This window comes from Branchiostoma floridae, chromosome 9 (assembly GCF_000003815.2).
Source record: "Branchiostoma floridae strain S238N-H82 chromosome 9, Bfl_VNyyK, whole genome shotgun sequence".
NCBI classification, from domain to species: Eukaryota; Metazoa; Chordata; class Leptocardii; order Amphioxiformes; family Branchiostomatidae; genus Branchiostoma; species Branchiostoma floridae.
The window spans coordinates 24,724,094-24,740,734 of NC_049987.1; the positions used below are offsets into that span (position 1 = coordinate 24,724,094).

A 16,641-nucleotide genomic window follows, 5' to 3' on the forward strand; every position below is an offset into this window, starting at 1 on the left:
GCCAGCCGTGATATGGGGTGGACGGATCGGCGAGGACTTGCTGAAAATAGGACAGAACAGAGAATGATGGCTGCAGTTTGCGGGGAAGCCTACTTAACGGGAACCTTATTCCCAACACGTGTCGTTTCCGCGGTTGATCAGGAAAGCGGGCCGTAAAGCGTTTTCGGCAGATGGGCCTCCTCTGTAGTGGATCCTGGAGAAAAGTCATTTTTGTAGGTGGCAGTCGTTTAGATGGGAGCATCTTGGCTTGAATATTGTATGTGTGATTCACTGACATGGGACAGCTGCCCTTAATAATGTAAGGTGACCCAGAGGAAATAAAGGAAGTGCGAAGTTGGGAGCACTAGCGTTGGGTACCAGTACACTGTAAAGGCACAAAACCATTTTTTCCGTTAAAACCGGACCTGAAAAAAAATTAGTAGACCGGATGTTGAACCGATTGGAAAATGAACAGATTATGCCGGCACTATGGCAGCAGTCGTTCACTTGTTTTGAGGCTTATAGGTCCAAGAAAATAGCAAGAGGGTAGTAGAAGAGAGTTGATAGTCATTTTTATTAAGTTTCCACAGTCGAATTTCGTCTAGATGAATCTGAAGTTCATGACGTGACATGTTGATGTCTCCTTGTGTTTTAATTTAAGATTTGCTTTTAGCTCATTGGCACATCAATCCATAGTTTCTGGTTAAAATCTGCTGAAGTATAGATCTTGCTCCTTGTGACCGACAGTAGCTAGTGGATGCTACCTAAAACGTCGGGCTGTTTCCAAACTCTATACAGTTGCTTGAGTAAATTTCACCTTGTGTATTGATAAAAAATGTATTTCTATAAGCTTGGCAACAGACTGCAAGATGAAAAATAATCTGGAACAGTTCAAGGGAGGGGTTCCTCAGAGAGAGCGACAAGACCCTGCCATGAGTGAAAAGTGAGAGTAGAGACAGATTTGACGATGAAAGGTAACAACGTAATGCTCCTAAACAAGGAAAGGACAGGAAAAAAAAAGCTAGAGACAGCCCTCTACCATCACCAGACAAAATGTCCTCCGGTAACCTGGAAGATGAAACAAGCCTGGGGTGCTTCCATTATTTTGTATGTCTATTCCAAGAAGAATCTAGCCCCTTTTACCGTTTGGGTAGATGGATGTTGACAAGATAAGTGCGCTTAAGAACCTCAATAATTGGAAAGTCCTGCTAGGTGGTAGTTAAGCATGGTAGAACACACGTCATCCGAGGGATATCGGAAGGAAGGCTGGTGGTAATATCCGTGGCAGCGTTGTCAGTCTTCCTTTCAACACAAGGAAGCACGTAAATCACAAAAAGGCCATTGAACTTCAGGGCTCCAAATACCACCCGCATATGCAGGTTAGTGCGGGTAAACTTGGAGCTGTGCAGGGATTTCTGGTGTCTACCTGCACATAACCTGCACAGGTCCGTGTACTGGGTATATGCATGTTAGTGTGGATAAGATTGGAGCTGTGCAGGTGTTTCTGATGTCTACCTGCACCTAACCTGCACTGGTCCATGTACTGGGTATATGCAGGTTAGTGCGGGTAAAATTGGAGCTGTGCAGGTATTTCTGGTGTCTGCCTGCATCTAACCTGCACTGGTTCATGTACTGGGTATATGCAGGTTAGTGCAGGTAAAATTGGAGCTGTGCAGGTATTTCTGGTGTCTACCTGCACCTCACCTGCACTGGTTCATGTACTGGGTATATGCAGGTTAGTGCGGGTAAAATTGGAGCTGTGCAGGTATTTCTGGTGTCTACCTGCACCTAACCTGCACTGGTCCATGTACTGGGTATATACAGGTTAGTGTGGGTAAGATTGGAGCTGTGCAGGTATTTCTGGGTTCTGCCTGCACTTAACTTGAACTGGTCCATTTATACATAAATGTCCTATAATGTAGGTGTAGATGGAGTTAGTATCATTGACTGGTACCACCTATAAAGTATGAAAGAAAAAAATAGCAATGGTTCCTGAACATTTTAGTCTATACTTCCTAAATTCAGCGTGGTGCGGGTAAGATTTATTTAGTGCAGGTAATTTTCAATGTTACCTGCACCAGTGCAGATATGCAGAAAGTAGTGTTTCTAGCACTGAACCTGGGCTAACGTCAGCATCCGTGCGGTTTAAGTCAGTGATTGGTGTGTATGAAAGGATGGAGGATACTACGGATGGCACCCTGAGTTCACATCGCAGGCGCGTCTCCGTTTTATTGTTCCATTTCGTACGTGTGATTTGGTGGTAATGGTTGCGTGAAGCCCCCCGTAGTGACTCTTAAAGCCATGCTGTTGATTAAAGCCAGAGGGGAGAGTTTTGTGGAAGTTGTGAAGTGCTACTTTATGTTCACCCACAGCTGACTTTAATGTGTTAACGGGTCATGCGGGGTTTGAAATAACGGTACACATGCACTTTTGTGCACCTGAAGTTGGAGTTTTGCACCTTATTTTTGACCATGGTTGCACCTAGGCATTAATATAGGGTTATATATATATGTGTGCATCTAGTATATAATATTCTTCAGTTGTCATCAAATATGACACTGCTTTGTTGTGCACATGTATTTGTTGCCTAGAATGGTGAAGTAAGTAGAATTTTGATTCCCTGCACCTTCTCAAAGGTCAAAAGTGTTATCAGGTTTTACTGACATTTTATTTTGTTTTGTGCTTTCATTTTTCTTTATTTTGTCATATATAAATTTTTTAGTGCACCACTACACCTATTCTCAAAAATGAGCTCTCGTCTCCATGGAAAATATGAAGCACTATTTTATGTTCACCTTCAGCTGACTCTCTCCAAATGGGCGATGTGTGGGTGGTGCCTTCTGTGCTATTAAATCCAGTCCTTGAGGTGCTTTGCTAGACTTTTCAGGGGAACATTACACGTGTGCGTCATCCATAGCTGTAAGTCACGGCTCCGCCAGACAAGGAGCGCCGCAGACGTGGCATTTAAGTGTAGCCAGTCTGCGTTCAAAAGGAGAGGTAAGAAAAAGGTCAGCGTAGTTTGGAATCCTCACTGGCTTCGACGTACACTAGGCTGACTGAAGGAAGAGGGAAACTGGTGTTACAGGGGGTAAGAATTTTGTTAGGCTTAAACTACATTTTGTATTTCTAAGGGGGAGATTTTTTTTAGTGAAGATGAAGGGTATGTGAGATTATTTGGTAGAACGAATCTATTGTGAAATGAGACTGGTTGTTTTCACAGCATCTATGATTGTTTTGTGGACGTGTTGTATTCATCACATGTACAGTCTGTTTGCTGCATTGAACATCTAGATTTTATGTGTTGAGCCTAGTTGAGAACCAGAATATCAGCAAGTCTTATCTATGGTCATGGATAGGACCATTTCAAGGCAGATTTTCATTTTCTCTACTCGATCAACTGTTACCTGGTGAATGCCCTTCTCATATTCTTAACTACTACCAGATGCAATAGTGTTCTTGACTTCACCACTGTTGTGCTTTGTCTGAACTTGTATGAAATTTCCTAAGATTGGGAAACTGTGTAGGACAAGTTGTTGCAGTAATTCTTCAGTCTGTGGTTGACTGCAGCAAATGTACCGTAAGATCAGGATGAATAGGTCTCTGCTTGAGGCGTGTGAGGCTAGATGAGGGGGTAGTTTTCTGGTCACAGGGTCTGTCCTTGGTACTGAATTGCTGCTGCAGCTCCCTGTCTGGAAATAACTGATATGAATGGTACCGTAGGTGATAGTGTTTGTTGAGAGCAGCTAAAACGAGGAGGGGTAATTCTGGTAACAGGGATGTCTGTTTTTTTTTGCTTGTTGTGCATATCCTTAAGGCGTAACACACCAGGTTTGTACTGAACAGTACAAGCTGCATACTCGGAAAACGCCTCATGGTGTATCACACTAGGTTTGTACTGAACAGTACAAGCTGCATACCCAGTAAACTGCCTCATGGTGTAACACAGCAGGTTTGTACTGAACAGTACAAGCTGCATATCCAGACGAGTTTATCTGATCTACTCACACTGGAATGGACCCCTACTCTTTCGATAAGTGCGGTGGGTTCTTTAACGTGCTTGAGGTGTGGCTCTCCTCAAACATGTGACAGAGTGACCATGGTACTGAATTGCTGCTGCAGTCCACAATCTGGAAGTAACTGATATAAATGTATCTAATAGCATTTGCCAAAAGTGACTATTTCTCTGCTCTCAGGGATTGTTCATGGTACTGGAAAGTTGCTGTTTTAAGTCAATAATCTAGAAGTAATAGATACAGATCGTACTGTATGTAATAGTGTTCATCAGAAGTAGCTAAAACTACGAGTGGCTACTTTCTTTTGCTGTCGGCAGTTTGTCCATGGTTTATAAATGCTGCTACTGTTCACAATCTAGAAGAAAGGGATACAAATGGTAAGGTATGAGACGATAAGCACCTTGGACTTGAGACTGAAACAGATGGATGATCGCTGATGGAGGAGATAATGGCAACAGAAGAGAGGTGGCAGGGTACCCAATCTTCCTTAGGAGGAGTCATGAGGAAGATCCGTCTCTGTCGCTGCGTCCTGGTACACTTGCACGTGATGCGTGCTCTTGACATTGAGTGGTGATTCGCTTTCAACCTGGATGGGTCTGACAGCTTCCAGTCGGTCTATCTCTGGTAAATGGGACGCATCGATGACAGCATACGTGAAGAAGATCGATCTAGGCCTGCAGAGGTATCATTTAACCTTTTACAGCCATCTGATAGGCTGCGGATGACTAGAATATGGTAAGGCCCTGCCAATTGATTTCTCTGGTATTGGGATTTTTGAAAACAATATAGCAAGCGGACATCATATAAGCAGAGTACAGGGGGAAGATGACAGGCGAATAACTGTATTCTACTCCTTAAAACTTGAGCGCACCAAGGCATAAACCTGGTCCTCTGGCTTTGTTTCCATTAATATGCTTTTCCAGCTGACCAATTTTTACCTCCATGAAATTTCATGGAGGTTATATTTTACCCCGCGTTTGTCTGTGTGTCTGTGTGTCTGTCTGTCTGTGTGTAAACAAGATAACTCAAGAACGGCTGGGTGGATTGGTTTGATACTTGGTGTGTTGGTAGGGTGTGATGAAAGCTGGAAATGATTAGATTTTGGGCCCCCTAGCGGCTCCCCTTGGTACTGCAGCGCAACTTCCGGTTTTGCTATCTTGGTGTTCTGAACATGCTATGGTCACGATTTTTGAGTATTAGATAGCTCTTGTGCTCAGGAAGAAGTGACATAAGTTTGGGCCCCCTAGCGTCTAGTTTTGGGACAGCAGGGGCATTTTTGTCAAAAACTTCTGACGAGGATAACTCAAGAAGGGAACAACGGATTTTCATGATTTTTGGTATGTAGGTACCTTGGGCAATGTTGTACAAGATGAAATACTAATTATGCAAAATAGGAGCAAATTTGCATAATTAATGACAACATTCAATCATAGCAGTTTTTTCTATGTATCTCTTGTCTTGGACGTTATATGGTCTTGAAATTTGGGTGGTAGATAGCTTTCAGTGTCATGACAAAGTGGAGCAAGTTTCAGCCCCCTAACATTCAATTTAGGAACTGCAGGGGCATTTTTGTCAAGACATTCCAAAGAGGATAACTGCAGAAAGGATTAACGGATTGTCATCATATTAGGCATGCGGGTACCTTAGGCAAAGATGTTCATAATGATATACATATTATGCAAATGAGGACTTAATTTGCATAATTAATGAGGAAATTGTATAATTCCATTGTTTTCAATAACTGGACTTCTGATAATTGTAACACATGTTAATTATGATAGGTGGAATATAAGCAGATACTAAATATGGTAATGAGGAACTTATTTGCATAATTTATGTAAAAAATTGCAAAACCACTTCATGATTAATAATAGGAATTTTATAATTGCGACATGTGTACGATTGTCAATGATGAACAACACCATGCATAAATTATGTTAATGTCTTAGTCATTTGCGTGAAATTTACAAAAGCTCTAAATTTTCATGGAGGTATGAGGTCGCCGAACTCTAGTTTTTAATGTTTTAAAAATCTGAGGACCAATAACTTGAATTTGCATGGCCTTGAGCGCGATCTGAAGGAACTGAAGTATGCTTTGGCTAGAGGCATGAATGTAATATTACTTCCGTGGCCCAAAGGAAAGGTATTTAGTTGCAGGAAATGATCTTGTCCCTGATATGGATATTGTGAGTTGTGAACTGTTGAAGATTAGTGTAAGTGCATCTGAAGAGTGTCAAAAGTGGTGTTAGTCATATGGAAGATGTCAGAAGAGATGCTGCCTTTTTAATTCTTTTCTCAGGCGTTGAAGTATTCTGCAAGAAACCAGAAGATTTATCAAGATCATTTTTCATGAAACACAGACACTTGAGAGCTCAGATGTTCCCTGGTGAACGGAAGCAATCTTCCTAAATTGTGTACATGTTCTTAAAGCTTTCCGAAAGGAACTACATGTAGAATTAATTGATGTACTTTTCATGAAACATGGACACTTCTGAGCTTCAATATTCTTAATGAAAGAAAGAAATCTTCTTAAGTCATGATGACGTCTTTTAGCATTCCCTGAGAAACTTGAAGATTCGTCACTGTACTTCCTGATGATATGTTGAGACTTGTTAATGCTTTCTGTGGAAAAAGAAATCGTGTTAGTGTTTTAGCTTTTCCAGGGAAATGGGAGGAAAGTCACGACTCCTTCTGATGATACACAGAGACTCATGAGCTTAGATACTCCCCAATGCAAATAAGGAGAGGAATCTTCTTCACGTCTCGCATCTTTTGGCATTCCCAAGGGAACTTTAAGATTGATGTGCTGAGATTTGTGAGCTTAGGTGTTTCCCAGTTAGCTAGATAAACGCAATCATTCCTGGTATTGAACACGGCAGCGGTCGACGAACAGATAGCACCAATCATCCATCACGCAAGTATTTTCAAGTTTCATCTTTCGGAGGGAGGATCAAGTTTCATCCATCATCGCCATGGATACGGGATAGCGTACTGTGGGTGTAAGGTTTGGTTGTGGCATGTGACAAGGGGTGAAGCGTAGGGTCACACGGGGGAACGACTTCTCTCTGGTCAATGAGGAAATGTTGTTAGATTCCCGCCTAGTTGGGTAATTGTTCCCAGTGGAGTGGAGTCAGTACTGCTGAGTAGGTCTATGAGTTACAGTGTTAATGTGTTGCAAGTTTTGCAACAAGAAATTTATCAAGATCTCCCATGTCCTTGAACACTGTGGTTGTCCTTGATGGTTTGCTGTAAGAAAGGTATTAGATCTATTTGGTCTTGCAAGGAGTATCTGTGTATGGTCAATTTACTTTCCACAAAACTGCCTTGATGGGTAATTGTTTCCAGTGGAGTGGCATCAGTACTGCTGGGCGGATCTATGAGTTTAGGGGGAAAGTTTTGCAACAAGTAATGTATCAAGATTTCCTATGTCCTTGAACATGGCTGTAAAGGAATGTATTACCCAATGGACCTTTGCAAGGAGTATCGATGGACGCACAATGTGCTTTCAATAAAAATGCCTAGGTATACCTAGGCACTGATTTGTGGATCTTTGAGCTTAGGAGGAAAGTTTAGCAACAAGGAATCTATCAAGATCTCCCATGTCCTTGAAGATTCCTTTGCTGGAAAGCAAGGTACTAAATCTAAGGATTATCAATGGATCGATGACCATTGTTCTTTCCACAGAAATCCTATCTGGTTTTGCGGAATGGTAGACCAACAACATCTAGCCAAAAATGCCAAGCTCTATCTTTAAGTTAGCCTGTTTATGATTATGGCTAGGAGCTCATACATTTGTACTTTTACACCATTCTCTCAGAGTCAGAAACCCAGATATTGTATGCTTTGTTGTATCTTTAGAAGCTGCAACTGGAAGCAAACCGGTTGCGCGGCACGGTGGACCAATAACATAAGGAAGCTTACTATGATATCGAACTCTCTGAGTCAAAAGCCTAACATCATTGTATGATCTGTTTTATCTCTAGAAGCTACAGCTGGAAGCGAACTGGTTGCACGGCACGGAACGGTGGACCAACAACATAAGGAAGCTTACTTTTGTAACAAACTGTCCGTTAGAGTCAGAAGTCTAACATCAATGTATGGTCTGTTGTATCTTTAGAAGCTGCAGCTGGAAGCGAACCGGTTGCGCGGCACGGTGGACTAATAACATGAGGAAGCTTACTATGATATCGAACTCTCTGAGTCAAAAGCCTAACATCATTGTATGATCTGTTTTATCTCTAGAAACTGCAGCTGGAGTCGAGCCGGTGGGCCAGCTGAGCCATAAACCACCAGGAACCTTCCCTCTTTCTTCTTATGGCAGAACAAGATCACCACGAACCTTAGCATATTGTACTGTCAGAAGCCTAACGATGTTGTATGCTCTGTTGTATCTCCAGAAGCTTCAGCTGGAAGCGAACCGGTTGCGCGGCACAGTGGACCAGGTGCGAGACCAGGCCATGGAGCTGATGCAGCACGGGCCGGCTGTGCAGGGCATGGTGGAGCCAGAACTCATCAACCTCAACAGCAGATGGGAGAGTGTGTGTGAGAAGATCAGGGTCAGTAGAGCTTTCTTCTTCTCATCTTTGTGTATTGAAGATTCTGCTACCTATCATGGGTTACTGGGGAAGGCATGGGGAGGGGTTTTCGTCTTGTGGGAGAGCGTGTGCGAGAAGATCAGGGTGAGTAGATTATTGTTATTGTTCTTGGGTTGGCAGCTATCTCAAGGCATACGAGAAAGAAGGCTAAGGTTTGCTGGACACGCATGGCAGAATAAAGGAGAGATCATAATTGATGTTCTCCCATGTACCAAAACATGGATGTGCAAGCGTAGGAAGACCATGTAAAACCTACCTACACATTTACGAAGACGCTTGCTGCTCAGTGGTAGAGGGAGTCATGTTCAATTGCAAGCAGACAGGATGATGATTTTTGGGTAGGCGGACTACTCTCTCTTCGCAGCCAGGGGCTGAATTGTGAGCAGCTTACAATAGGCGGGGCTAAATGGCACGGGTCTGGAGGGGCTGCCATTCAGCACTTATGACAGCAATTGCTCCATGTGTTGCCAAGGACTGTAGGTTTTTTAACCACTCACACTGGGGAGGACCCAGTAGTTAGCCTCAAGCATCAGACCTCTGCATGTTAAGGTTAAAGAACCCAATAGACTTATATTTAGTATATTTAGACCATTTTAGGTCACAGCCTTTCGTAAAAGTTGAAAAAAATTGAAAGTGGAAAGACTGTCAGATAAGATTTTGAGATGAATGAAAAACCATTTTAAGTCATGACCTTCTGCAAAACTTTAAAAACAATAATTTGGAAATTGCTGTAGAGCATATTTGGGTGCTTTATGATTCACCATACTGAAGTATTTTGTAATGAGATCTAAGTAATCTTGACATTGGTAATGGGTATACATTTTCCCAAAAGGCTGTCTGCCTCTAGTTTTATGCCTGGGTCAAGTAGAACGTCATTACCTGCCAGTTTGGACCATATCCATCAATAAGGGTTATTACACAAGGGAGTCAGTGGGCAGACACAGTGTAGAAACTTTCAACTGGAGTAAATAGAGCAAGACCTTGCAAATGGAGGTGAACATCGCATAAGTGGGACACGCAATTTGGCACGGCTCGTCGGGAATTGGACCAATCTTTTTCACATTGTCTGTGTTAAATTTGGCTTGGCTGGAACCAACCCACAGTTTGACTGGTCAGCATTTTTAGCCATTTGTATAGAGAATGGTGTTTGGTTTTCTACTGGAATGCAAAGTTGTAAAAGTGAGCTTTTGTACAGCATACTACATGCAATTGGAAGGAGGTAAGAAAATTTTGGTAGTATATCAACTCCTTAAATGGAATAGGCCGCATGCTGAAAGATGAAAATTTGTACAATGTATGTACCAGACCTGCCATCTTTGAATATTTTTCTGTCCCAGTCATTGTTTTGGAGCACATATTGTTTGTTGTCATTTTACATTTATCATTTAAAGGTTAGGACAACACATTTTCATCCGTTTAATATATTTAATCACTGAGTTCAGAATTTTTTAATATTATTAAACAGGGTGAAATTTTGTCCTTTTCAAGAAGCAAATTTAAGTCCTGGTCTCGGTCCTGGAGACAGCCAATGAAATTGAAGGCTTCATTGACACTAGTTTACCTTGTAATTGTCACAAATGTTTCTGCTCAGGTATTCACCCTCTGACCATAATGGAAACCTAGACCAAATGTTGCCATTCCATTCCCACTACCGTTGAGCCCCCGCCTATCCCAAAGTCATGTAGGAACTGTTGACAAACTTTGACCCTGGGTGGCCGGGGCAGGCAGCTGGGTTCTCGCCTGGGCAGACGTTTTGCTATGACTGTGGGAGTTGTGTTGAGTTGTGTGTCGAGGTGCCAAGTTGAGAGATAACAGTCCTTGTAGCAAGGGGAAACCGTCTGGGACATTACGTCAAAGGTTGGTGAAGGAATGCACAAAATGGCTGCAGAAATGGACGGCCGGTTCTAACTGTGAGAATTTTATGCAAGTTTGTTAAGAATCTAGTACTAGTAGTAGGCACAATCGCGTAACACCAGTGTATGGTACTTTGTGTATTTACGTCGGTAAGTGTGATTTCTAAATGATAACATGTTATGTTGTACTGTGTAATTGTCTGAGATTTTGTAGGAATTTTTCTGTGATTAGGTTGATAGGTACATTTGTGTTTGGTATATTGGTAGGGGTCGGGAAAACGTTGGTCAATTTCGATGATGGGCTTCTAAGCAGCTTTCTTGCTGCTGCAGAACTTCCATTTTTGATATCTCGTGTTCTGGACATGATGTGTGTATGGCTTTTGTGTGGTAACGTTCGATAGCTCTTGGGGCAGTAGATGTCGTAGGTTTTCATTGATGTTTTCAAACATTTGTTTCAGGAGAAGCAGCAGGTCCAGCCATTGCAGCAAGTCCAAGTTCAACAGGCCGTTGCCGTGGCGTCAGCCGCCTCCCCTCCACCAGTCCCCGCACGCACCATGAAGTCCGAAACCACCACTGTCACCACGGTTACCACCGTCACCACGACGACGAAGATCATCGAGTTGGAGACGGACTTCCACAAGGCCAGCTCTGTCATCGCTCAGTTCGACGACACGTTACTGACGGACAGCGGAGACTTGCGTGAGGAAGACTTCACCGATAATGTGGAGGACAGGGTCAAGGTAAGACTTTTGTACTTGAATGTAAGTTCATCTGTGACGGTAGCCAACATTATGTTACAATTTTAAGAACGATATATCCGTACACAAAACAAAACTTGTGAAATAAAGCTCTTACCAACAAGCTTTCGATCAGTCCTCTGATCCTTCTCAAGTTGAAATGACCCAAAGCCTAAGTTGGTAAGCGCTTTATTACGGAGATATGGTTCTTAAAATTGTAACATAAGGTAAGGTTTTAAATCTGTTCCTAGTCTGTAGCACCACAGTTAAACTCCTGTTGCAGGTAGTTGGTAACTGGGAGCTCAACTCATCCTGGGTAGGCATCTTGGTTGGGACTGCATCCGTCTTTTGGAAGGGACGTAAAATGGGGGTCCCGTGTTCGTCAGAGTGCCTCAAGAACGTGAAAGGGGAAGGGCTGGCAACCCTTCCCTGGTTAAATAGACTTAGCATCAGAAAGAACATTAGCAAACTTGCTGTCCTACGATCTTGCATTAGTAAATCATTATACCTGAATTCCTGTGGAGATAGAAAAGTCACTAGTGATATATAACATCAGATGCTGAGCTCTTGGTTCCATATTTGAGGAGAGCCACACCTCGAACATGTCGAAAATTCCACCACACTTCAATTCAAGAACCTGAAGCAAAGAGATGGTCTATATGGTACAGATGCAGACACAGGGAAAAGTTTAACCTTTTGTGTGACGTTAACGTCATAAGGACTGCAGTAAGTTGCCTCCATGTAATAGTAGAAAAGTGTTCCTATCACATGCAGCTGAGATGGGTTTAGATAGCACTATTGTTGGTACTCTTTCTGGGTCAGATAAAACTCTGAGTGATCCGCCCCCATTTCAAACACAACAGCAGGAGAATTCCAACCGCCAATCTCTGTCCCAGGGTTAAGGGCTTCTTGACCCCGGGGCATTCTGATGCTGCAGGCAGTGTGACCTCGGGTGACCCCTTTTTGTCTGGGAGCCCTGGTTGAAAATGGGCTCTCCGAGAACACCACTTTTCCCATGCCAAGCAGTCGGCCGACTTGAAACTTTGAAAGCATTGGAATTCTGTTAGAAATCCAAGGATGTATTGCAGATCAAATGATACTTGCCTGATTAAATTGTGCTTATAGCATCATGCCCAACATCTAGCTGGCCCTCTAGAATCTTGGCCCATGATTGGTGTTACTATGTAGGAAACTGTTAGACATTTCAGATAGCATCCACTATTTTTTTGTTCCTTTTATTTGTTCAAACCCGATTTCCATACGTAACTTGAGCCCCTTCATTTAAAACGTTTTGGTATTAAAGAAGAGTGCAAATCTTTCATGCATGCCAATTCTCTAACAGTTACTGAAGTTTTGTCACCCTTTGCTAGATACATGTATGGTAGCCTTTTGGTTCAGAGATAGTAGTACAAGTGGTCTTTGTTCAGAAGGGAAAAAAAAAACTACTCTAGTCTACGATTTTTCAATATTTTGTTACAAAGGCCTGAAATCTCCTCAGTAGTAGGTGACAGGGCGAGTGTCAGCGTGTGTTTTGACACCAAACAAGTGGCCAGTATGGCAGCCATCAGCCCAGAATGCCTAACTATGCACAACACTAACAGTGAGCTTTGGGAAATTGATGACAAACAGGGCTGACATGTTACAGGATGGAGAGATGCAGACCACACTGTGTTCTCCTGCAGCACTCTGGAAGAAATTAGCCCAGAATGTTTTTGTTGTAAATTTTATCTCTCTTAGTGCCCTGGGAGTTCTCTAGGGGTGACACCGCCCCAAAATAAAGAAGAAAGAAAAGAAAAAAGAATTATGCAATAAGAAGCAGTGGAAATTAGACTAAAGGTTTTCTGTTCGAAGAGAGCTAGCCATTTTTGTAATAATTTGTATCGCTCCCAATACCTGGGAAGTTCTCAAGGGGTGACACTGCAATGGCAGGAAAAAAAGTGATAGTAGTGGACATTAAACTATAGGTTCTTTGCTTGAAAAGAGCTGCAACTCATGCATGTAAAAACACTTGAAGAAATTATTGTTGAAGATTGTTCATCAGTCACGTAGGATGAAGTCAATAGAATATTTTCACTCAGTGACATTTCTAAAACACTTTAAATTTGAAGTATTTGTGATAAATTGCATCATTTTTTGATCACCCCTTCCCTCTGCCTTCAACTTTCAAGTACTATCAACCCAGATGAGGTGTTCAAAACTTCCCTTTTCTTTACAACCATGCATCAAACAATGTTTTATCCATTCATTCTTTCATCATGTAAACCTAGATATTCAATGATGGCATCTCTGCCTCTTGTCTTGACAAGGCAGACCAATAGCTCAGATTAACCTGTTGAGTGAGGACGTCAGGATAAGCCTTCAGGTGTTGAAAACATTGTTTTCTTTACAACAATGTATCACAAACAATGTTTTATCCATTCATTCATTTAATTTCATTTAATTTAAATATAAACTTAATAGATTCAATGGTGGCATCTCTTGCATTTTGCCACAGACCAATAGCTGAGATAAATAACAAACATGTGGAGATAGGAAGTTTGGAACAACTCTTCAACAACTTCAAGGTGTTCAACAACTCTTCGTTTTTCTTAAGATCCAATCATTCCTTTACTTTCTTGCTGTAAATTTAGAGATTCAATTGCTGCCTCTTGTGGTGATGTTGCAGACCAATAGCTAAGATTAATGACAAACGTCTGGTCAGTTGGGAAGTCTGGAAAACCCAGGCAATCAACAAGCACAACATCCCCCTCCAGGAAGTGTGCTGAGCGCACTGTGCAATTTGTCGGCCTTGTTGACAGATGGTATCAACCAGATACAGGGTCATATGGTCCTCCTTATTGCCTGAGATATGGGTTATCAGAAACAAGTCCCAGTTCTTTAAGATCCATTCCTCCTTGAGAGTAGAGTTATAAGGATGGCCTCCCCACGGTCCCCAAGTTTCTCAAATCCATTCGCCTCCTTTAAGATCGTGCACCTGACCAGAGTGTCCGTCCTGGTGAGTCTTTTGGGTTTCCTCCGTCGTTGCCTGTTTGACTTTTGCAGTTTGTTATTGCTTGTGAGAAGTCCGCCTGTTGGGATTATGGGAAGTGCAGAGTTTGTTTGCATCAAGAGCTGAGAGCCTTCTGGAAGGTAAAGAAATTGTGCAGGTGTTTCCTCGACTTCCTGTTACAGTAGTTGTTTCCTTTGATTCGACAACAGGAGTCAATGTGGCTCTTGTTTAAAACATTGTTGTTCACCTTGTAACTTGCTTAATTAGTGCTTAATTAGTGGCACATACAAATTGTAAGTCAGCAAGTTTCCTTGCTTTTTTTGTAGCTGGGTATTTTTACTGGGAGGTGTTTTTAACCCCTTTTCCTTAACTAATAAAGTTATCTGTACAGATATAGTTTATATGTTCTGAACGCACCCCCTCAAACCCCTATTTCATGTCCCTTCCGAAAGGCGGATGCAACACCATTAAAAATGCCCTATCCAGGATTGAACCATGGTTTTCCAGTTACCAAAAAAATAGAAACCAAGAGCTAAACTGTGAGGCTGCTATTAGTTGAGTTACAGGGACATCTCTTTTTTTAAGACATGATATTTTTACTTTCGTCAACTCACAAAGTTGATAATGTTTAGCCCTTTTCAAAAACTCCAAGTGTTTGTCCTTTTGCTTTGTTTATATGGCTATGCTGATTGTAGCATCCTTTGAAGCCTGTTAGCTTTCCTTGTGTATAAACAAACAGGTCCACCAATTCCCACATTACTTAAACTGTGGTGGCAATTTGGGGAACCACTTAGAAGAGAAGTGTGCAAAACTTTACGATATTTTCCTTTCCTGAAATTTATTTTCCTCTCATGTGCTCCTTCCAGGCAACCGAGGATGAAATCTCAAGAATACAGGCCGAGATCGACGACATCTTCGAGAAGGGAGACAAAGCCATCAAGGAGACCGACGACTCGACCAAGAAGGAGCAGATTCGTCTTAAACTGAACGACCTTAAAGGAAGATGGAGCTCGGTGAAGGATGATGCTGAGCTGAAGAAGAAGACCCTGCGGACGGTGGTGCCACAGTGGTACCAGTTCCGTTCCCAGACCGATGATCTGAACATGTATCTCACGGAGATCGAGATCAGAATACGGGAGGCCAAGGATGATCCCAGCAAGCTACAGGTGGGTGACTTCTGTTTCATTCCTATTGTTATTGTTATTGGTTGGGCCGACTACTCACTCTTCCCTACCAGGGGCTGAATTGTGAGGAGGTTACAACAGGCGGGGCTAAATCACAAGGGCCTAGAGTGGCTGCTGCCATTTGGTGCTAACTGAAGTGACCACAATACAACTGTTGCAGGCATTGCCGCCTTGATATTGAACAAAAACATTTCTTGTATGTAATAATCCTCAGCAGTAAAGCTCAGCAAGCTCTTTCTCAACGACTGTACAAGGAAAAAAAAAGAAAATTTCAGTTTTTTGTTGTTGTGATCAGCTGATATTTAATAAACATGTGGATCTGCATTGGGTTGGGTATACGAGTGATGCCATTTACAATTTTGTAGAAAAAAAAGTGGTGAGCCTTGAACACGAAAGGTCCGAACAGTGCCCGTGTTTCTGACAGCTGGCTGTTAATGGTCTTCCTGCACACCTGCGATTGTGTGCAATGTACACACAATCTGTGACTGTGACGTTGTAGGTACACACTTAATGGGGCACCTTTCCACAATATGACCACACGAATGTGGGGGGGGGGGGGGGCACATAGGCCTTGACTGTGGGGCCTGAGCAATATGCCCTGGCAGATGTTTCCACTCAACAACTGTACAAGGAAAAAAAGAAAATTTTAGGCAGTCTTTTTTTGCTGTGATCGACTGATATTCAATCATTTGGTTCTGCATTATGTTGGGTATACCATTTACAATTTTGTAAAAAAAAACATGACCACACAAATGGCAGCTGTTTACTTCTGCCTGTAACATTCAAGTCTTCTAGCTGTTTAATAGATAATTAACTAGCATATCATCTTCACTTCTTTAAGATAACAAATACTTTGGCAATGTGGGAATAAATAAACATTAAGTTCGTAGTAAGTCTGCCAAGAACAAGAACTGAATTTCTGACACCTGAACCATGCATAGAGGCTAACAAGAAGATAGGGACTTTTCTATACTTCTGGAAGTTGCTGTCTTAATCTCTAAAGAATTCTGAGACATTCTGAAGGAAAAGTCTGGTAAGTTTGGAATCAATTATACCAGATTAGACTATTTACTGTCTAAACTCTAAGCAGGTAGGTATAAGCAGGGGATATGGGGTATTGAATACCAGTTGAAGGAGGAAACAACAAAGGTTTGTGGGATCTTACAGGGTGCCATTCTTCTTGAATGACTGAATTTGATACCATCACTTTAGGTTGTGACACAAAATTTAAGTTTAAACTTAATGCTCTTTCTTCAACCAACATGTTCTCACTTCAACATCACAAAAATGG

The 16,641-nt window shown here is 42.1% G+C and overlaps 1 protein-coding gene across 20 annotated transcripts in view; it reads left to right on the forward strand.

Annotated features, from left to right (window-relative positions):
• Nucleotides 1-16,641, forward strand: part of LOC118422915 (dystrophin-like) — a 232,797-nt gene that overhangs the window by 6,325 nt on the left and 209,831 nt on the right. For 19 of the 20 annotated variants that reach the window (XM_035830778.1, XM_035830765.1, XM_035830766.1 and 16 more), the window contains exons 3-5: nt 8,390-8,548; nt 10,899-11,180; nt 15,033-15,332. In XM_035830778.1, coding sequence (XP_035686671.1) covers nt 8,390-8,548; nt 10,899-11,180; nt 15,033-15,332 — 741 coding nt within the window. Of the gene's footprint in view, nt 1-8,389; nt 8,549-10,898; nt 11,181-14,076; nt 14,173-15,032; nt 15,333-16,641 lie in introns of those variants that run through there. The other variant, XM_035830783.1, reaches the window with a different exon arrangement.